Here is a 22231-nt window from a genome sequence, read left to right as displayed (position 1 = left end):
TGAATATTAGACAAACGGGGACTAGGCTTCAATCATATTGACAACTTGATGCTGAATTTGGACACCTTGCGTGTTTAACATTCCCATCAAATCTGAAAAACTACCACTTTCATTTCTACTTCAGTGATGACAAGAGCTCTGGATTTGGTCACCATGCCCTCTCTTTACAATGTGTTTTAACATCCAGATTCCTCCAATGCCAAAAACAAAAACAAAAAACAAAAGATGGCTTTCAATGCCAGTCTTCCTCTTTTCCCTCTCATATGGATCAGAGATTCATTCGATGCGAACTTTTTTCCTCTTCAAGGGAGGTACAAGGAAATCTTCTCCTTCCAAATGATACAAAGACAAATAAGAGTGTCAATATAGTCAATTTAAAATCATATGAGAGAGAGAGAGAGAGAGCGAGCAGATACCATGTCAATTTAAAATCATCACAGAATAAAAATATCTCAATTTAGGTACTCACAAGTTCCAATCATGAGATGAAGTAACTATTTTGTTTGACCTTGCACTCCAATCTATCCCAGAAAAAAAAATGGTCACGCTGTGAATCAACCACCAGTATATTAGTTAGTGTCACTTGTGTGCAATGACCTTGCAATAAATGACAACAGATATACCAACCAATCCTTCAACAAAGCAGAGACTATATTAGCAGTAAGAGAAAAGGTAACAAGTTATTTTAATAGGAATGTCTGCCTGTAGCAATTGCAAATTCTCAATGAATGTGCATGAGATATAAGCTTAGATAATCAGACAAAATTTGTAACAAGCTTAGATGCATGTATTGACTAGCTTCTTAGGTGGAATACCTATTCTTAGTTCTTTTCTTGTGTTATTTTACGAGTATTCCCATGCACCTAGCTAACAATTAATCTAGAATGAAATTCTGTAACGAAGAGAAAACATGCATCAATGTTTCCAGCTGCATATCTAAATGGAGATGATCATCACTTTTCTAAGTGGCTCGAACAAGAGATGGTCTTTGTAGTGTATTTTTTCTGCACTAATCTGTTAAAACTATTTAAAAGCTGGTCTTATCAAAACCAACATAGAAGTGCGCTGAACAGAAAGCAAAGAACTGAAAACAGACAAATGGTACTACAAAGTATGTGCAATAAACTATTTGCCTAGCCAAGAAGAAAAACAGAACAAAAAAAGGCTCATCAACTGAAGACGATGGTTTTGTCATTTGACACGCTCAAAGTAGCACGCAATTTAACCCTGTAAAATGTCATCGTTAGTATATGGTAAATAGGGATCGTTCTATTCCGGGGATTGAGGGTACACCTGTCATTGTCAAACAAATAAAGAATTAAAATTAAAACAAAGTATAATATTTACAAAAAGAATAGAAAGAAAAGAAAATATATACAAGTGAACACAAATAAGGGGGGGTTTATGATTATAGAATCGGATTTAAAATTAAATTAAATAAAGAGAATGTAAAAACACATTTACAAGGGTGGAACGTAAGGAACAAAGATCAAAACTACATCTATATGCAAGAAATCCGGTTACAATTCTAATAGTTGGTTATCTATGAGACGAGAATATATCAACCAAGAAACAAAGATCAAAGCAACCAATGTCCCTTATTTTACTTCCCTTTACACAATTGATCAAGCAAAGCACCTAACCAATATATTTTGAAAACAGGTTTCACACAATCAAAGCAACCATGCAAACTCAAGTTTCAAATCATTAAGAGCAAGTGAAAGTTTAGTCAATAATTGTATTAATCCTAGTACACAAAGCATGTCTATTCAATAACACAAACCAATTGATTTCGACTTTTGTCCAAAGCCTTTACTACTTATTCGAATTAGGGTCACAAAGCATGAACCTAATTACTAGCTCCAATTATATGCAATCATTCTAAGTTGCGCACCAAAGAACAAAAACATATAAAAGTTTTCCATAAAACAAAATCAATTGATCAATCTCACATAAGTAACATATAAATCAACATATAGAAATCACAACTTTATTTCAAAACATATAAACGGGCTTTAAACTTTGCCCTTAACATTATTTGTTAACTAGAATTCATAGTCTTACAAAATCAAACAAAGAAAACAAGAGAAAGGATATAATACACCTTGAAAGATGAATGATAAAGCCTTGAGACGAAGAACTTGAAGATCCTTGAAAGCAAGCAATCTTCTAGGGACGACACAAGGGTGGATGGCGGCTAGGAATTTGATGTATTGCATGGCTTCTTCTTCTTCTCCTCTTTGCTTGAAAATGCAGAACTAGAAGACTAGAGAATGGAAAGAAAATGGAGAGGAGATGGAGAGACAAAGAAGATGAGATGGATGAAGGAAGAGATGTTTATTTTTCTCACAAAATAGGGTATTTATAGAAATACATTGTAGTGTGAATGCAATGGTAAGAAGTCCATTATAATGGCTTCAATGATCATAGCTGCAACTCCACATGGTTGCTGCAATTATGAGAGCTGCCATGCTTGTTGCTTAGCTGCCATGCTTGTTGCTTCCCCATATACTTTATTCCACACAATTCTTCATACCTATATTTACACACTCAAGTACTTATCTATACACTCAAGTACCTATTACAAGATATAGATATTTATACTATAATATACTTATACTATAACAGTCTAAATGTTCTGTCCAAATGGTACTCAAGTTTGAAAACAAACCAAGATAGAAGATGAAGAAACAAAATTGAGTTAGAACTCCTTTGACACAAAACAGATTTCCGGCAGACTTGACCTCAGTACACTAAAATGATCATAACTTCTTCTAGAAAATAGATATCGACAAGCTGTAAAAAGTTCTGGAAACTAGACATCCGTAGCTTTCCAACCATATAAAGATCATAATTTTCTGAGCTCTGAGCGATTTTTGACACTCCGTTGAAGTTGACTGATCTGCACTGACAGTTTTCCGAATCTGTAATGGATTTGTGATCTTCTTGAGACTTCTAGATGCTTCATGGACGTTCCATAGACTTCTCCTGGCTTCCACAGGTCTCCTAGTATGAGTAGAACTCCATTTCTTCATTTCTTGATTATTTTGGCGCCCTTTATGCTCTCCTCAGCCATTTTTGGACCTTGAGACTCCATTTTACCTGTAAAACACTAACTAAGTTAAATTGATCAAGATAAAGGAAATAACTTAGCAAAATATAGGGTTTAAACATTATAAACGTCGCATTTTATGCTCCTATCAGCGTTCATGAATAACATCATCATTTGACTATGACAGGTTTGCATCACTTGAATAACATTCATTTTGGGTTTGTTTAGGACTGGAAATATAAAAGTAATAACAAGAGGATCATCTCAGCTGAAGATTTAAGTCAGCTTGTTCCAAATTGTTGACACGATTTAACAAGTGATTTTTCAAATCCCCGGCAACGGCGCCAAAAATTGACACGCTCAAAGTAGCACGCAATTTAACCCTGTTGTCAAATGTTAGTATATGGAAAGTAGGGATCGTTCTATCCGGGGAATGAGGGTACACCTGTAATTGTGTAAACAAATAAAGAATTAAAATAATAAAGTATTATTTACAAAAAGAATAGAAAGAAAAGAAAATATATACAAGTGAACACAAATAAGGGGGGGTTTATGATTATGGAATCGGATTTAAAATTAAATAAAATAAAGAGAATGTAAAAACACATTTACAAGGGTGGAATGTAAGGAACAAAGATCAAAACTACATCTATATGCAAGAAATCCGGTTACAATTCTAATAGTTGGTTATCTATGAGACGAGAATATATCAACCAAGAAACAAAGATCAAAGCAACCAATGTCCCTTATTTTACTTCCCTTTACACAATTGATCAAGCAAAGCACCTAACCAATATATTTTGAAAACAGGTTTCACACAATCAAAGCAACCATGCAAACTCAAGTTTCAAATCATTAAGAGCAAGTGAAAGTTTAGTCAATAATTGTATTAATCCTAGTACACAAAGCATGTCTATTCAATAACACAAACCAATTGATTTCGACTTTTGTCCAAAGCCTTGACTACTTATTCGAATTAGGGTCACAAAGCATGAACCTAATTACTAGCTCCAATTATATGCAATCATTCTAAGTTGCGCACCAAAGAACAAAAACATATAAAAATTTTCCATAAAACAAAATCAATTGATCAATCTCACATAAGTAACATATAAATCAACATATAGAAATCACAACTTTATTTCAAAACATAGAAACGGGCTTTAAACTTTGCCCTTAACATTATTTGTTAACTAGAATTCATAGTCTTACAAAATCAACACAAAGAAAACAAGAGAAAGGATATAATACACCTTGAAAGATGAATGATAAAGCCTTGAGACGAAGAACTTGAAGATCCTTGAAAGCAAGCAATCTTCTAGGGACGACACAAGGGTGGATGGCGGCTAGGAAATTGATGTATTGCATGGCTTCTTCTTCTTCTCCTCTTTGCTTGAAAATGAAGAACTAGAAGACTAGAGAATGGAAAGAAAATGGAGAGGAGATGGAGAGACAAAGAAGATGAGATGGATGAAGGAAGAGATATATTTTCTTCTCACAAAATAGGGTATTTATAGAAATACATTGTAGTGTGAATGCAATGGTAAGAAGTCCATTATAATGGCTTCAATGATCATAGCTGCAACTCCACATGGTTGCTGCAATTATGAGAGCTGCCAAGCTTGTTGCTTAGCTGCCATGCTTGTTGCTTCCCCATATACTTTATGTCACACAAGTCTTCATACCTATATTTACACACTCAAGTACTTATCTATACACTCAAGTACCTATTACAAGATATAGATATTTATACTATAATATACTTATACTATAACAGTCTAAATGTTCTGTCCAAATGGTACTCAAGTTTGAAAACAAACTAAGATAGAAGATGAAGAAACAAAATTGAGTTAGAACTCCTTTGACACAAAACAGATTTCCGGCAGACTTGACCTCAGTGCACTAAAATGATCATAACTTCTTCTAGAAAATAGATATCGACGAGCTGTAAAAAGTTCTGGAAACTAGACATCCGTAGCTTTCCAACCATATAAAGATCATAATTTTCTGAGCTCTGAGCGATTTTTGACACTCCGTTGAAGTTGACTGATCTGCACTGACAGTTTTCCGAATCTGTAATGGATTTGTGATCTTCTTGAGACTTCTAGATGCTTCATGGACGTTCCATAGACTTCTCCTGGCTTCCACAGGTCTCCTAGTATGAGTAGAACTCCATTTCTTCATTTCTTGATTATTTTGGCGCCCTTTATGCTCTCCTCAGCCATTTTTGGACCTTGAGACTCCATTTTACCTGTAAAACACTAACTAAGTTAAATTGATCAAGATAAATGAAATAACTTAGCAAAATATAGAGTTTAAACATTATAAACGTCGCATTTTATGCTCCTATCAATTGTTAGGTTGCATAATAAAGTGAAGAAGAGCCCATAAGAACCAAGAGAAAGATTGGGCGATGGAGAATGGGATCAAAGCTGTATATAGGCCTACATAGTTATAAATATACCCCAGAACTCGATGAAATACAATTCATTGGCTCATCAACTCAACCGCCCAACTTTACTACTTTTGACTCATAAACCCCACAGTTGGTGGCTTCAAATTCCAAAGCTGCTTGATCTAAACCTACTAAGGCTTGATTTCATTCAGCAAAGCTCATTATCACTCATGAGCAGTCACCTCAACTTTATAAACCTTTTCATCCATCTGCCTACTACAAAGACCAAAATAACAGAGATTGTTTTGACGTGTAAGTATCACATCATAACCAAACTCTGTAACTGTAAAGCAAAACTCTATCTGGAAATATGCAAGTCATAATAGCAGCATGTAGTTTGTATAGAAGAAGAAGAAGCAAATCAGAAGAAATCATTAGTTATTCTCAGGACTAAAACTCTGGCATATAAAATTTCTATATATTCTGAATCTCTACAAAATCTTGTAAACAGATCCCAACCAACAACCAGCTCAGAGGCATAAAGACAGTACATGGCTTCCAACTGCATACCTCAAGTTGTTCATGAAGCCGCTTTTGGACCTGCAATTGCAATGCTTCAGTAATACCCATACTGCTCCTGCAGGTACACAGGAAAAGGTTTCAAGTTCATTTCAATTTAATAGCTCACAGATAAACCAGTGGACAGATTGGTGACATTTTTTTTCAGTAGCTACCAATACATTGAATTTGCATATTTGAATTCAAAAATTTCTCCAACCAATTAACGAAAATATGGTAATAACAACCAGTAACTAGAGTTGTACAAAAACTTTAGCTTTCTTATATAAAATAGTTTGGTCCTACAAGTGGGATAGTCTCTCAGTTAATCGTGCGCGCTGAAAGTTGCACAATGCATGAAACTTTTCTAACAGACATAGCAATGGTTTCAAAATACAGAACATAAAAGAGGAAAAAAAAAAAGTTTTGAGATAAAAGTAAGGTACATGATCTTCAATTTTCAAGGTGAGAAAAAATACATATGTTTTTCTATTCAAACTGATTCCAAAGTAAAAAACTAAACATGGGTTTGTAAGTTTCCGCAAGAAATTACAAACCTTAATATCAATATCACTGCAATAGTGCACAAGCCACAAAAACCCAATTTGAGATCAAGCCATTTTCACAGACAGAATACGCAAATTTGGTGAAAAAGGAATACCAATCAAAACACCAAGAAAGGTTAACACTCCAAAGCAACCTTAGAAGCAGTAGTGAAGAAACAGCAGGGAGATTTGGTGAAGTAGCACTTTTCTGATTTAGCACCTGCAGCCACAAACAGTCACCTGCGAGCACAAGTAATTTCATATATTAGAAGCTAACAACCAACCCAGAATATACTCGTAAGAAACCATAGACAGGTCCAGTCTTGCTGTAATACCCGAAAAATTCAAGTTAATTTCCGATGACGTTTTGGAAATGATTTCGTGGTCGTGGACACGAGTACGAAGCTTAGAGGAGTGTGGAATTAGTTCGAACGATTTTATTTTGAAAACTGAACGTTTTAGGGGGGTCAAAGGAGTTGACTTTTTATACATTGGGAAATTGGGAAAACTTCCTTCATGAAAGTTGTAGAGCGCGTCGATACGAGTTCGTGGACATATGGAACGTAATATTCGGAGTTCGTATGAATAAGTTACGAATATTTGAAAATTGGGATTTTCTATAAATATGAAAAAAAATCCGAATATTGCAAATGAGGACAGAATTTCTGGAACTCCAGAAATTTCTCCCCATTTCTCTCCCGAGCCCAGCCGCGACCCCCTCCCTTCGTCACCTTCGTTCTTCCTCATCCGGCCACCGATTGATGTGAAACAAAGTGGGTTTTTCTGGTCTCGACCCCCTTTACGAGTTTGTAGAAGAAATCGAAGTGAAATACGAGCTGTATGAGGCTCTACAAGGTCGAGAAGAGAGCCTCGTCGGAGACGAAATCGCTCTTCCCCACTTTTTCTGGGCTCTACTTTGTCTGGCCATATCTTCCTCTACAGGCCTCCGATCGACCTGATTCCAAAAGCAATTTTTCTCACCGTGAAGTTTTCTACAACTTTCCAGAAGACATCGACTTGAGATAACCATCGTGGTGGCCGCTAGAAGACCGAGAAGCCGCACAGCCGAGCTGGAAATCGTCTTCCTTCGCCACCTTGGTTCTCCCAGCTCCGGCCACTATAGCTCGAGTTCTTTGAGGGCTTTTCTAGCCCAGAGGAAGTAGAAGCTATCCCCAAGAAGGCTTGCAGCGATTTGATCCGGGGTGATCGAATTTTGAAGATTGGGAAACTAGGGTTCTTCGGGTTTCAAAACTTGCGAGGTAAAATTCTACTTTTTGGCTTATAATCTGACTTTGGTGTAGTTATGAAAAGTGAAATTGGAGTTGAGTTGAAGGACTTTGATGTTGGGAGTTTTGTCTAATTTTGACTTTGGATGGGTGGCGGTGCCGCCACTGTGATGGTGGTTTCCGGCGACCTCCGGACACCCCAAGGACAGTTTCTGTCCATTTTTGTGTTCTACGTGTCGATACGATCGTTTGCATATATAATTCATAATTTTTGGATATCGTATGATGAAGTTATGAATTTTTAAGTTTCGATCGATTTCGATCGTTAGATTTGTGATATGTGAAGTTAGGACCGTCAGATGGACTTGTAGTTTTGATACGATGATCTTATGACTGTCCCAGTGGCTTTGTGTGGTCATGGGCGAAGATCCGACCGTTGGATCTTCGTATAAATGCAAAACGGTGATTAGGGAGGCGATTCGTGAGAATCCGTCCGTCGGATTTTTGTATAAATTTGTGAAGATGTTAGTAAGGACGATTCAGGAAGATCTGACCGTTGGATCTTCGTGATGATTTTTGGGGGGTGATCCTAAAGGCGATCCGTGAGGATCCGACCGTTGGATCATCATTTAATTTCGATCCGACCGTTGGATTGTCGTTTGAGTATGTTTTTGAGCTATTGGCTAAGTTAAGGTCATGTGTGATTAGGTGATTGACGGTCTCCCTTGGGTGAACGATTTCGGTGTGTATTGTGTTGAATTGAAGACGCAGCGGGAATATCGAGGTGAGTAAATCGCACATGGTTCATTCACGAACCGAAATTCGGTGATTTTATTTAATTGAGAAATTGTGGAAATTGTTTTACTAAAATAAATATTTGTTTTAAATTATATGGACTTGATCGACTACGGTCCATAGGTAAGTAAAATGTATTTAAACTATAAAAATGAATTTCTAGATTTTATTGCATGTGAACTATAGTTGGTATTAGTGGTCACTCTTGTGTGGGTGACTACGTATATATATATTTACGTGGAATATATATTGGATGGTGTGATTTACTGAGTTATATTTTGAGCATTACCCTTGGAATATGTGATTTATCTTAGATGTTGTGTTGTCTATGATAATGGGTAATTGAGTAAAGTGCGATAGTTGAGTCGTTGAGATGAATTAAATGAGGAGTCGAGTGAATTGAGAAAAGCAGTCATTCGTAAGGTGAACCTTGGCCCAGGTGACACTTTACGATACAGTTAGAGCTCTAGTCTGTCTGCCGTCATACTGCTTGGGGGATAAACGAGTTATCATATGCCCTTGGGTATGACATGACATACTGAATGGGGTGATTAATATAATTAATCATAAGCCTGTAAGTATGATATACTGAATGGGGTGATTAATATAATTAATCATAAGCCTGTAAGTATAATATACTGCATGGGATGATTTATATAAATAAATCATAAGCCTGTGAGTATATATTGAGTAAGAAGTTGTTTATTATTGAGTAGTCATGATGAGATGTGAGTTGATTGATGCTTGAAGTGATGTTGTACACTTCAATTCTTATGCAAAACAAAATTAAAATGTGCTTGAGTTGATTGTGTTACTTTAAATCGTGCAATCCTTTCATTTACTCATACGAGCTTTGCAAAAAGCTTACCGGGTTTGTATTGTTGCAATCCCGGTACACTATTCAAACGGTGTAGCGGGTAATCCTGCAGGTCAGGAGAATCAGGACGGTGATCGTGCGGGTTAGAGAATTTGTTTTAGTTTTACAGCAATTGTAATTGTGAGGTGAGTTATGCTCATTTGAGCCTTACAATATAATTTGGTGAGAGTGTGCTGTAATAAACAAATTTGAGATTTGGTTTATGTAATATCGAGCGATGTGAGGTGTGGTTGTTTTGAGAAAAAATTCAGGTTGTATTTATGTGAGTTGTATTAATTCATGTTTCGGATTTGAATTTGTTATTCAAAATCCGGGGCGTGACAGTTTGGTATCAGAGCGTAAGGTACATATTTGGTGATAATCAGTACTCCCCGAGTGATGGCCCGTCTGCAGCGGATCCCCATCGTATACTCTTCGGTACTGGTATAATCATTGGGTATGTCTTAGTATGGGGTCTAGACAGCGTGTATGTCAGTAGGACGGTAGAGTTGTCTTCTAAGTTCGTATTAGAATAAGTTTAGTTTCCGCAGGTTGTAATCTTTGAGGAATGGAAACCTCCGGATTTAACTCTGATGAGTCAATGAGGATTGTTTATGGAAATGAGTTTCCTTTTGTATGTAGAAGTGTTTGGTTGAAGGCATGGTGTGGACCTATGCTCGTATCTGATGTGGATACGAGTATTAATTGATAGTAATTTTGCCTTCTTAAGTTGGACATACAGATGCATCTGAATAGATTCTAGACTCATGTGGAGTTGTGAGTAGTGTTGCGGTTAGGGAAGAAATTATTGTGGTTAATTCTTCCATGTGCTTGTAAGTTGTTGAGCAGAGTTTGAGGTGCGAGAACGGAGTTTGATCTCGTGTTTGAGTGATTGAGACGAACGACTATATATTTGAGTTCTCTCCGAGTACCTAAAATCTTAAGGGCTATTTGAAGTGGGACTAGTGGTAGTTTTAGTATTTCTAAATTTAAATCGAGATCCGAGGAACATGTTTTGTATACGTGGTTGATGTTGCGAGCATCATTTTGATTGATATTTTGCGTTTCACAAAGACAACTGGATTGGAAATTCTCCGTTTGGACACCTTGGTCTGTTGACCTGACTATGACTTGTGGACATAGTTTTATTTAAGTGAAGGAAATTGATTTTGTGAACTAGTTTTCTTAAGTTTTGGATCGTAGTATGGAGTTGGACTGAAGTGAATTTGAGGTTGTTTGTGTTTTAAGTTTAAGTAGGCGGGACACTTAAAGTTTTGAAATGGAGTTTGATCTTGGTCGGTAAATAATGGGGAGATTTAGAGTCAACTCTCTGTAAATGTTATTAGATGAGGGTGTGTTTCTGTGGTGATGGATTTTAGGAGAAATGGTTAAGTGCAATTTTGGGTATTGATTGTAGTGACATTGTTGGGTATCCATAGTGGTTCAAGTGAATTACTATGCGATATGGAGTTTGATTCGGTTTCTAAATCGTAAATTCATAGGGTATGAATTGTGGTAAGTTTAATGGAGCAATTAATAGAGGAAATGGTTGAGATTTTATAAGATTTGTAAGAGTAACTCTAAAGACGTGGGTTTTTCCTAGCTAACTCAGGATGTGTTTAGCTTTATAAATCCCTAATCCTATCGATGAAATTGTTTGTGTTTGGTTTGACTCAGAGGATACTAGCTAGACCTCGATGCGACTTAATTGATTGTTGGATTCTTTTTGAGTGATTGTTTTTATTGCATCATTATGAAAGATGTGTGCAGTAGAGTTGTTTATGGTTTTGAAAATAGTATTGGGTGACCAAGGTTCGATCCTTGGTGTTGTTGTTGGTTAAACAAAAAGAAAAGAGAACATGCACACCATCTTATTGATTTAATATTACAAAAAGGAAATTGGAACTACGCTATACTAAGCCTAATCAGTAGCTCCGGATGGGTTGAGGCTGAGCTCAAGAGAAACTGGAGATCCACGGTTGTAACCGCCTGCGCCACCGAAATAGTAATCATATGCGCTACCTTCCTCGGAAGTAGTCTTCGGGTTACCATAGACGTCCTCGCCGTGCACGGGGAACAGAGGAAGAGTTTCAAACTCCTGGCGAACTCCTCCTCGTTGTTCCATGGAAGATTGTCCTCCTGTTGTGCCAAAAGAGTTGTACTGGTATTAGTATTGAAGGGTGAGGAAGATTATGAAACAAAATTTAAGTAAATAAATCCTTCATTACCAGTAGAAGCAGTGGAACCAAAATTGAGATCAATGGATCCACCAGCACCAGTAGAACTAGTGGACCCAAAATTGATGTCAATGGATCCACCAGCTGGCCCAAAATTGATGTCGATGGATCCACCAGCACCAGTAGAACCAGTGGACCCAAAATTGAGATCAATGGATCCACCAGTACCAGGAGAACTAGTTCCCATGGGCACTTGAGCAGCCTGATTGCACCTCTTCATCTGCTTCTCTCGAGCCCTGACATTCTGGAACCAAAAATAAATGTTCTTGCCCTCAACCTGTCCATACTGTTGCAGCTGGAGACAGATCTCGTGAATCTGCTCTGTAGTTGGGGTCTTAACTCCCTTGTCGTAGTAAAGATCCCTGAGGATCCTTATTTGATCTGGAGTAGGAACCCACCTGGCACGGCTTCGCCAGAAATCTGTGTTGGCACTACTCCCGGCTGCTTGGTTGTTTCCTCCATCCTCGATTTGTTGCTGGGTTTGTAGCTCCATCAGTTGCAGAGTTCGTGGTTCCATGGTGATGGGTTGAGGGGATGTGAAGATCGAAGAGTAAAGTTGTCGGGTGTTTGAAGGAGTTGTTGTTAAAGGGATTAAGGATGATGATGGTGGGTTGGAGATCTGAAAGTTCAGAGAAAAGAAGAGATTGAATCTACCAGATGGAAGAGAAGATCGGGAGGAGAAGGATTGAAATTGATGAAGAAAGGATTTGAGTTTCGAGAGGAAGGCTGAAGAGTTTGAGAGAGAATGGCTGGGGAAAATTTCTTTTCTTTGGTGTGAACAGTTTTTCTCCAGAATGCACCTATTTATAGAGCGAGGTGAGCAGATCTCCACCGTTGGATGGACGATTCCTGTGATTCATTCTACGCGTTGGATTAAAGTCGCCCCGAAACCCGGAAAAGCTGTTGGCGCGTGTTGAGCGTGTAAGGGGACAGGCCGAACCTCGAGACGCTGTGGCAGACAGCTTTAGCAGAAAGTGATTTGATTTCCGTAAATCACGGAAGAGACGTGTCGTGGCACGTGGAGTGTACCGACAGTTTGTTGTTATTCTATCGCTTATGATAGAATAAATGAAAGAAGTTGCATGGATAGTAACGAGAGCAGCTGGTGCTCTAGTGGTTGAAGAGCAAGGCTCTTGTACAAGAGGTCAGAGGTTCGAACCTTGCCTCTCGTTTATTTTTATTATGTTCGCTTATGACATAATAAGTATAACATTTGTACACATTATATTAAGCACAGCTTGTGCTCCAGTGGTTGGGGGACAAAGGTTTCGTGCGGCAGGTTGAGGTTTCGAACCTTGTCTTCCCCGTTATTTTATTTATGTCACTTATGACATAATAAATATAACACGTGAGCATATATTAATGAAGGCAGCTCTTGCTTCAGTGGTTGGGAGCAAAACCTTCGTGTTCGAGGTCGGGAGTTCGAACCTTACCTCTTACAAATATTTTTGGATCTCGTATATGCTTGATATACGGACGTATATACGGTATGTACGGTATACATAAGTATATACGGTATGTACGGTATACATAAGTATATACGGTCTGTACGGTATGCATAAGTATATACAGTTGTATGGTATGCATACGTATATACGGTCTGTACGGTATGTATACGTATATACGGTATGTACAATTTCATACCGTAGCCGAGCTAAAAAGTTGTGGGCCGAATAGTAGGCCCGAATAGTAAGCCCAAATTTGGTTGGGCCTATTCAAAATGCGTTTGGTTCGGCCGATTGGTAGGCCCAAATAGTAAGCCCAATTGTTCGGCCGATTTGTAGGCCCAAATAGTAAGCCCAATTGTTCGGCCGATTGGTAGGCACAAATAGTAAGCCCAATTGTTCGGCCCGAATGGTAGGCCCAAATGTTAAGCCCAATTGTTCGGCCCAAATGGTAGGCCCAAATGTTAAACCCAAATTGGTTCGGGCCGGTTCGAAATGTGGATGGTTCGGTTTCTTCGGCCCAATTGGCCAGCCCTGATGCTTAGCCCAAGGATTGAGCAAGCCCAAGTCATCATCACTGGGTGTCAGATTTTATTGGCATGCTTTTGGGGATGATTTGTTTTGAGTGATGCATCTCTATTGTTGTGTAGAATAGTGCATGCTTAAGTTTTACTATAGAGATTTACCGTGATGCTAATTGAGTAGCGAAACGCTTTGTGAGAATGTTTACTGTGCTTGTATGCCAGTACAGGATGATGATCTATGTGAAGATCTATGTGATGATCTATGAGATGATCTATGTGAAGATCTATGTGAGGATCCATGTGGTGATTTTGTGTGAGTTTACTTTTGTGATGAAAGAATTTGTGGCCTTAGGAATGTATTTTTATACAAAGGGCTGTGGCTTTGTAGATTACTACAGCTTTGGAAAGGATGGAGATTCGATGGTTAGGTTAACCGTAATCGAGAGCAATTAACTTGCGCTTAAATTTCGGGACGAAATTTCTTTAAGGAGGGTGGATTGTAATACCCGAAAAATTCAAGTTAATTTCCGATGACGTTTTGGAAATGATTTCGTGGTCGTGGACACGAGTACGAAGCTTAGAGGAGTGTGGAATTAGTTCGAACGATTTTATTTTGAAAACTGAACGTTTTAGGGGGGTCAAAGGAGTTGACTTTTTATACATTGGGAAATTGGGAAAACTTCCTTCATGAAAGTTGTAGAGCGCGTCGATACGAGTTCGTGGACATATGGAACGTAATATTCGGAGTTCGTATGAATAAGTTACGAATATTTGAAAATTGGGATTTTCTATAAATATGAAAAAAAATCCGAATATTGCAAATGAGGACAGAATTTCTGGAACTCCAGAAATTTCTCCCCATTTCTCTCCCGAGCCCAGCCGCGACCCCCTCCCTTCGTCACCTTCGTTCTTCCTCATCCGGCCACCGATTGATGTGAAACAAAGTGGGTTTTTCTGGTCTCGACCCCCTTTACGAGTTTGTAGAAGAAATCGAAGTGAAATACGAGCTGTATGAGGCTCTACAAGGTCGAGAAGAGAGCCTCGTCGGAGACGAAATCGCTCTTCCCCACTTTTTCTGGGCTCTACTTTGTCTGGCCATATCTTCCTCTACAGGCCTCCGATCGACCTGATTCCAAAAGCAATTTTTCTCACCGTGAAGTTTTCTACAACTTTCCAGAAGACATCGACTTGAGATAACCATCGTGGTGGCCGCTAGAAGACCGAGAAGCCGCACAGCCGAGCTGGAAATCGTCTTCCTTCGCCACCTTGGTTCTCCCAGCTCCGGCCACTATAGCTCGAGTTCTTTGAGGGCTTTTCTAGCCCAGAGGAAGTAGAAGCTATCCCCAAGAAGGCTTGCAGCGATTTGATCCGGGGTGATCGAATTTTGAAGATTGGGAAACTAGGGTTCTTCGGGTTTCAAAACTTGCGAGGTAAAATTCTACTTTTTGGCTTATAATCTGACTTTGGTGTAGTTATGAAAAGTGAAATTGGAGTTGAGTTGAAGGACTTTGATGTTGGGAGTTTTGTCTAATTTTGACTTTGGATGGGTGGCGGTGCCGCCACTGTGATGGTGGTTTCCGGCGACCTCCGGACACCCCAAGGACAGTTTCTGTCCATTTTTGTGTTCTACGTGTCGATACGATCGTTTGCATATATAATTCATAATTTTTGGATATCGTATGATGAAGTTATGAATTTTTAAGTTTCGATCGATTTCGATCGTTAGATTTGTGATATGTGAAGTTAGGACCGTCAGATGGACTTGTAGTTTTGATACGATGATCTTATGACTGTCCCAGTGGCTTTGTGTGGTCATGGGCGAAGATCCGACCGTTGGATCTTCGTATAAATGCAAAACGGTGATTAGGGAGGCGATTCGTGAGAATCCGTCCGTCGGATTTTTGTATAAATTTGTGAAGATGTTAGTAAGGACGATTCAGGAAGATCTGACCGTTGGATCTTCGTGATGATTTTTGGGGGGTGATCCTAAAGGCGATCCGTGAGGATCCGACCGTTGGATCATCATTTAATTTCGATCCGACCGTTGGATTGTCGTTTGAGTATGTTTTTGAGCTATTGGCTAAGTTAAGGTCATGTGTGATTAGGTGATTGACGGTCTCCCTTGGGTGAACGATTTCGGTGTGTATTGTGTTGAATTGAAGACGCAGCGGGAATATCGAGGTGAGTAAATCGCACATGGTTCATTCACGAACCGAAATTCGGTGATTTTATTTAATTGAGAAATTGTGGAAATTGTTTTACTAAAATAAATATTTGTTTTAAATTATATGGACTTGATCGACTACGGTCCATAGGTAAGTAAAATGTATTTAAACTATAAAAATGAATTTCTAGATTTTATTGCATGTGAACTATAGTTGGTATTAGTGGTCACTCTTGTGTGGGTGACTACGTATATATATATTTACGTGGAATATATATTGGATGGTGTGATTTACTGAGTTATATTTTGAGCATTACCCTTGGAATATGTGATTTATCTTAGATGTTGTGTTGTCTATGATAATGGGTAATTGAGTAAAGTGCGATAGTTGAGTCGTTGAGATGAATTAAATGAGGAGTCGAGTGAATTGAGAAAAGCAGTCATTCGTAAGGTGAACCTTGGCCCAGGTGACACTTTACGATACAGTTAGAGCTCTAGTCTGTCTGCCGTCATACTGCTTGGGGGATAAACGAGTTATCATATGCCCTTGGGTATGACATGACATACTGAATGGGGTGATTAATATAATTAATCATAAGCCTGTAAGTATGATATACTGAATGGGGTGATTAATATAATTAATCATAAGCCTGTAAGTATAATATACTGCATGGGATGATTTATATAAATAAATCATAAGCCTGTGAGTATATATTGAGTAAGAAGTTGTTTATTATTGAGTAGTCATGATGAGATGTGAGTTGATTGATGCTTGAAGTGATGTTGTACACTTCAATTCTTATGCAAAACAAAATTAAAATGTGCTTGAGTTGATTGTGTTACTTTAAATCGTGCAATCCTTTCATTTACTCATACGAGCTTTGCAAAAAGCTTACCGGGTTTGTATTGTTGCAATCCCGGTACACTATTCAAACGGTGTAGCGGGTAATCCTGCAGGTCAGGAGAATCAGGACGGTGATCGTGCGGGTTAGAGAATTTGTTTTAGTTTTACAGCAATTGTAATTGTGAGGTGAGTTATGCTCATTTGAGCCTTACAATATAATTTGGTGAGAGTGTGCTGTAATAAACAAATTTGAGATTTGGTTTATGTAATATCGAGCGATGTGAGGTGTGGTTGTTTTGAGAAAAAATTCAGGTTGTATTTATGTGAGTTGTATTAATTCATGTTTCGGATTTGAATTTGTTATTCAAAATCCGGGGCGTGACACTTGCATTCTCAAGCAATTTCCAAATCCGGAACAGGTTTTTAAAGATCCTGAATTTACAGCAGAAGGATCCAATTCACAACGAATTGATGCTTGGTTTCGAAGAAGATGATATGCATCCACAAAAGGCAGCAAAGGGAAAAAAAATAAAAAATATGCCTCAAACTTGGACTGTGACTAACCTCAAAACTTTCTCCGTATCAGGGTGATTCTTCTTCTTCTTCTTCTTCTTCTTCAGAGTAAGATCAAGAAGTCAAAATCGATCAAACCTTTCACCCCGTAATCACTGCAGGCAGAAGAGAACATTTCAAGACAGTCAATGATATGCAATTCTCAAAATTCCAAATACATACAACCTCTATAATTCTAGACACAAACTAACAATCAACACTTTGGGTCAGGCCATAATGTAAACTATATTAAGCAAAAAGCCAACAGCACATCAAGATCATACACCAGACTGTGACTAACCGTCGATTACTACTACGACTGCAGGTCTTGAAAACTTGGTGCCAATTTGGGTTTTACCCATTACCTGCGAATTGAAATAGAGAGAATGATTACCCATCCGTGCTGAGCGAATTTGCTTTGCTCAGACTTTGGGTTTTGAAGAGGGTGGCGATTGTGCACTGGTTTTGGAAGATGTGGTGGTGCAGCATGGAGACGCAACGGCAGTGGGCGGAGAGGGTAATTATTATAAAAGCAATATGCCATGGCTGATGGCAAGTAAGTGGAGGCCTCATCCCACATGCCAAAATACCATTAAACACAAGACCATGACGGCAAAACATGTAACTGGCCACGTCACTGGGGCCCTCTTGGTCGGAATCAGTGCTGACTGCAGAGATGCCAATAATAAGCGCATTCTGAGAATTGGAAAGAAAGCTATAGATCAGACTGGATAAATGAACCAATAATATAATATATCTGAATGTATATGCGGCGAATCACAAATTAACCGAATAACGTATACCTTATTTATCTGTAATTTGTTTTCTTACTATTTATCTGCAATTTGTTTTCTTACAGTAAATGGACAGCAAATTCACCAAGATGCATGCATGAATGTCTCCATGAAATGTCTTCTGTTTTATGTTTTTGCAGAAATCTATTACGGGCATCAGTTGACTACTAAAATGAGAGAATGAGTGATCATATCATATTAATTATTAATGAGAAAGGAAAAAGCTAGTTACAATTTCTGGGTAGATCATTGAACCCAAAGATTGGCAGAGAAGCTCTATATTAGCAAAACACCTTTTCTAAACAACGAAGGCCAACCCTGGCAGCCTGGCTGTCATTTCAAGTAGTTTATTGACTAATCGAACACTTTAAAGATGAGAATTGACAGCGATAAATTCATCATTCTGGATTAACTAATCGGATTTATGGGCCTCCTACTAAATATGTCCTTTGATACGTACATATATATAGTTTATGACATGGAGACATACCTCATCGAAGATGGAAAGTGTGAGCGGTAACTCACGTCGTCCATCCTATTCCGTAGTGTGTCCCAATAATGCTGGTAATCTAGTTGGACTTCGTTGCTGCTGTTGAAATCAGAAGCAGAGATTGATAACTGGGGGCACGCAGAGACACATAAGCGTTCCAATGTAGGGCACTCGATTTCAATATCAATAGTACTGCTGCTTGTACTGGACAGCCTTGTGAGCTTTGGAAGACCTTTTAAAACCAAGTTCTTCAACTGTGGAAGAACGATCTTGTTGCTCTCTATTTCCTCACTCGCTTCAATTATTCTGTCCAAGCTATCGCAATCCTCTACCGAAACGTCTTCCAATTGCAAAAGACATCGAGCTACATCAGATGTGAAGAGATATTCCAGTTTCTGGCAATCAACAAAGGAAAAGGTTTTGAGACTCTGGAAGATTCCAGATGGAGCAGGACCATCCCATATGTTTATTAAGCTGTCCATGGATCTCAATGAAATCATTCTCAGCCTCGTCAAGACAACGTGTTGTGGTTCATGCCCTTCAAATCCAAACACATATTTCATTGCCCGCATACGAGAACAACATAGTTCTTCCAGACTCTCTAATCTGTGCAACAACTTTGATGGTAAAAGCGGTTTCACCAACCAATCACAGATATCCATCATCAATTTCTTAAGATTACGTAGAGAGCCAGGTGGTAATTCACCGACACATACCTCCTCCAAGAGACACCAGGTGATTTCCAACTCTTCCAAGTTCTCAAACACAGGTTCATTTGACACCCTAGTCCATGTTATTGTGTTCAACAACACTTTGGCATATTCGGAAGATTCTATACACAAATACTTGAGTCCATGTAATCTCCCACGGTCGTGTTCCTCGAGAAGGTTAGTTAAGCCATGGCGACCTCTGTACCATAAATCATCTGTTCTTTCTGTCACTACACTGATGAACCAGTCGGGTAAGTTATTCATGGTTTCGGCCGTGATCAATGTTCTTGAATAACGATGTGGGAAGACCTCGTCAAAAAAGTAATCGTCAAAAAAGACAAAATCGTCCGTGCCGTATCTTTGGATAATTATACAAAACCTGTCCCAATTTGGATTGAACTCAACTTTTTGAGGCAAGCGTTCTGCACCACATACGGCAACCTGCAAAGTGTTTAAACTTGACAAGCCAATTAACTCATCAAAGCTAGCATTCTTACAAAGAAAACACAAGCAGCCTCCCGCAGCTTTACAACCCCACTCGCCAAAAGAACATCTCATGTACAGTTCTTCCAATCTATACAACCTTGATATCACTTGAGAGGGAACTGTCTCAAAACGGGTATCAGTCAAGTCCAACATTCTTAAATTCGTCAAATTTCCAATCTCTTTTGGAAATTTCTTAATAGAGTAACAGCGTCTCATACTAAGAATCTCAAGCTTTTTCAGTTTTCCAAGTATGGATATGTCAATCATGGACTTGCAATAATCTAAATGCAAAGCTTGGAGTCTGGTTAGGAGACTGAATGATGGGGGCAGTGATGAAATGCCAGTGTTGCTAAGATCTAAGACCCTTAAATCATTGGGGCTTTGAAAAAAGGTTATTGGGATCTCTCTTATATCAGCATTTTTTTGTAGCAATAAAATCTGAAGTTTTGAACATACCAACTTGTTGGGAAGCTTGCAAATGTTGCTCTTGATTAGTGAGATTGCTGAGTAGCCTTCGTCCGCATCCATCGACCAATCTTTCAAATGACAATTAGTTTTCACCAAAGAGGCGTGGCTATCTACAGAGAATGCAATGGATATGGCCGTATCTCGAATGACATCATGCATCCTTACATATCCTTCTTTTGTCCCATCCAAAAGCAGACAAGAAGCTTTAAGGTATCTAGTAACCGAATGTGCTCTGACTCTGGCATATTCGATTGTGCTGTTGACATGTCGAAACAACCCTGTTCCGAACCCATAGCTCATCAAGTCTTCAACACGGATGTCATAATCTTCTGGGAATAGGCAGCAAAGCAAGAAGCAAGACTTGGCGTCGTCACTGTCAAGGTAATCATAGCTCAACTTAATGCACTTGAACACATCTTTCTCCTCGTCAAGGTTGGCAGGTTGAGACATCTCAAGTTGTCGAGCTGCTTCTTTCCAGTCTTCAAGCTCTTTATCTCCAAGTGCCCTCGCAACTGCAATCAATGCAACTGGAAGACCAGCACATTCTCTAGCTACCTTTCTGGCTACTTCATAGAAAGGGCTAGACTTTTGAAAAGACCTTCTTGCCTTCTTCAAAAACAAGTTCCAAGCATCCTCTTCTGATAAGATATTGAGATGAATTTTTGCTTGGCTCTCCATGGTATGGCAAACATTCAATCTCCTTGTGGTGAATAGCAGTTTGGAATTGCATATTTGAAGCTCGTTGTAGCTGGGAATTCCAATGCTTGACAAGTCAAGTGTATTCCAAATGTCGTCTAAGATTATAAGGATCTTATTTCTTCCAAGTATCTCCGTCTGCAATCTATCGCCTCGTCCACTTTCTGACTCCTCCACCAATTTCAAGCCCAGCAGATCCGCAAGTGCGCCTTGAATAGTTCTTGTATCTGGGGTTTGGGATACAACAGCCATAATCACACGATCAAAAAGCCCCATTTTTTGGGCTTGTGCACCGACATGTTTCACCATGGTTGTCTTCCCAACCCCTCCCATTCCATAGACCCCAATGGCAGCGACCTCATCATCTTCTAATGCTTCCATCAGCTCATTCATGGCTTTTCTTGTTGATTCAAATGCTTCAAAATTGCTGCTCGACATTATTGAGATAGGCCTTACATCACGGCGCACAAGTTCCACAATGCGTTGGATGAGTTCTCTGTCAGACCTACAAGATCAAGAAGGATCTCATAATTAATGATCAGGCAATGAGGCAAATAATAAATCCAAATGTACGAGTACTCTTAATTGTTAAGTTATTACAAAATGCTTACCCAAATTTGTTTGAACCCAACCCAGAGAGATTGGCCACTTGTGTTAAAGCAGCTCTCCACTTGTTCACCTTCTCTGCATCATCATAGCCTTGCCTATACCTCTCTTCATGCTTAGTGAAGGCTTCTGCAAAACTTCCCTTTTGATGTCGCACATGAGAGGGGGAGACATTATAAAAAATTGGCAGAAGCAGTGTCTTGTTGGCTTGAGAGCATTGAAGAATCTTTGCAAGTTCATCCAAACACCATGTAGAAGAAGCATAGTTTGGGGATAGAAGAACGACTGCACACCTGGATTCCTCAATCGCTGTTAGGAGACTTGGAGAAATAGGCATCCCTTGCTGAAGCCCTTGGTCATCCATGAATGTTTGTATTCCTCTGGTTTTCAATTCATGGTATAAAGAGGATACAATACCCTTCCGGGTGTCTTCACCCCTGAAGCTGAGAAACACATCATGCTTCCACTGAGGAGCTGATGACGAAGGAAGTGTTTGGGAGCTCGAGGCCATTTATACTAGAAAACAACAATGAAGAAGCAAATTAAGCTGAAACCAAAAGTGAAGAAATTCACAAGAATTAATCACCAAAAAGAGATGAAGGTTGTAGGAATTGCTCAAAGGAAATAATGGTACGTACAGAAAGAGAGTTGGAATTGTTTACTTACGAGAGAGGGAAGCTGAAACTTAAAAGATCTGTTGTTGATGTACTCCTCAATGCAGGAGCTGTTCGAAGCTCCAAGATTTTGGAGGATACAACTTATGATCGAAATATCAGATACAACTTATC

General features: G+C 38.9%; 2 protein-coding genes and 2 long non-coding RNA genes across 25 annotated transcripts; 2 read left to right on the top strand and 2 right to left on the bottom strand.

The window, feature by feature from the left end:
* Positions 1-6: 6 nt before the first annotated feature.
* Positions 7-22231, bottom strand: LOC133720185 (disease resistance protein RUN1-like). 21 transcript variants are annotated; one of them, XM_062146384.1, is made up of 9 exons: positions 22110-22231; positions 21449-21990; positions 18478-21342; positions 17495-17889; positions 17206-17309; positions 6563-6790; positions 6018-6084; positions 470-632; positions 7-329 (listed from the first exon to the last, which is right to left on the bottom strand). In XM_062146384.1, the coding sequence occupies exons 2-4, from the start codon at positions 21952-21954 to the stop codon at positions 17763-17765; spliced, it is 3498 nt and encodes a 1165-aa protein (XP_062002368.1). In that variant the 5' UTR covers positions 21955-21990; positions 22110-22231; the 3' UTR covers positions 7-329; positions 470-632; positions 6018-6084; positions 6563-6790; positions 17206-17309; positions 17495-17762. The 21 variants fall into 21 exon arrangements, with proteins under 21 accessions (XP_062002368.1, XP_062002363.1, XP_062002362.1 ...); XM_062146379.1 differs by having other exon boundaries at positions 470-547; XM_062146378.1 differs by having other exon boundaries at positions 6667-6790.
* On the top strand, positions 6833-8845 carry LOC133720192 (uncharacterized). The gene is made up of 2 exons (XR_009851733.1): positions 6833-7809; positions 8485-8845. It is a non-coding gene; the product is annotated as an uncharacterized LOC133720192 (long non-coding RNA).
* On the bottom strand, positions 11349-12181 carry LOC133720190 (protein WUSCHEL-like). Its single transcript, XM_062146400.1, has 2 exons — positions 11656-12181; positions 11349-11566 (listed from the first exon to the last, which is right to left on the bottom strand). Exons 1-2 carry the CDS (start codon positions 12179-12181, stop codon positions 11349-11351), a joined length of 744 nt encoding a protein of 247 aa, XP_062002384.1.
* On the top strand, positions 13261-16991 carry LOC133720191 (uncharacterized). 2 transcript variants are annotated; one of them, XR_009851731.1, is made up of 2 exons: positions 13261-15063; positions 16740-16991. It is a non-coding gene; the product is annotated as an uncharacterized LOC133720191 (long non-coding RNA). The 2 variants fall into 2 exon arrangements; XR_009851732.1 differs by lacking the exon at positions 16740-16991 and adding an exon at positions 15739-16099 and having other exon boundaries at positions 14942-15063.

Source organism: Rosa rugosa, chromosome 7, assembly GCF_958449725.1.
Source record: "Rosa rugosa chromosome 7, drRosRugo1.1, whole genome shotgun sequence".
In the NCBI taxonomy this organism is placed as follows: domain Eukaryota; kingdom Viridiplantae; phylum Streptophyta; class Magnoliopsida; order Rosales; family Rosaceae; genus Rosa; species Rosa rugosa.
The sequence above is the reverse complement of the archived record's forward strand: the minus strand, read 5'-3'. Positions and strand labels throughout refer to the sequence as shown.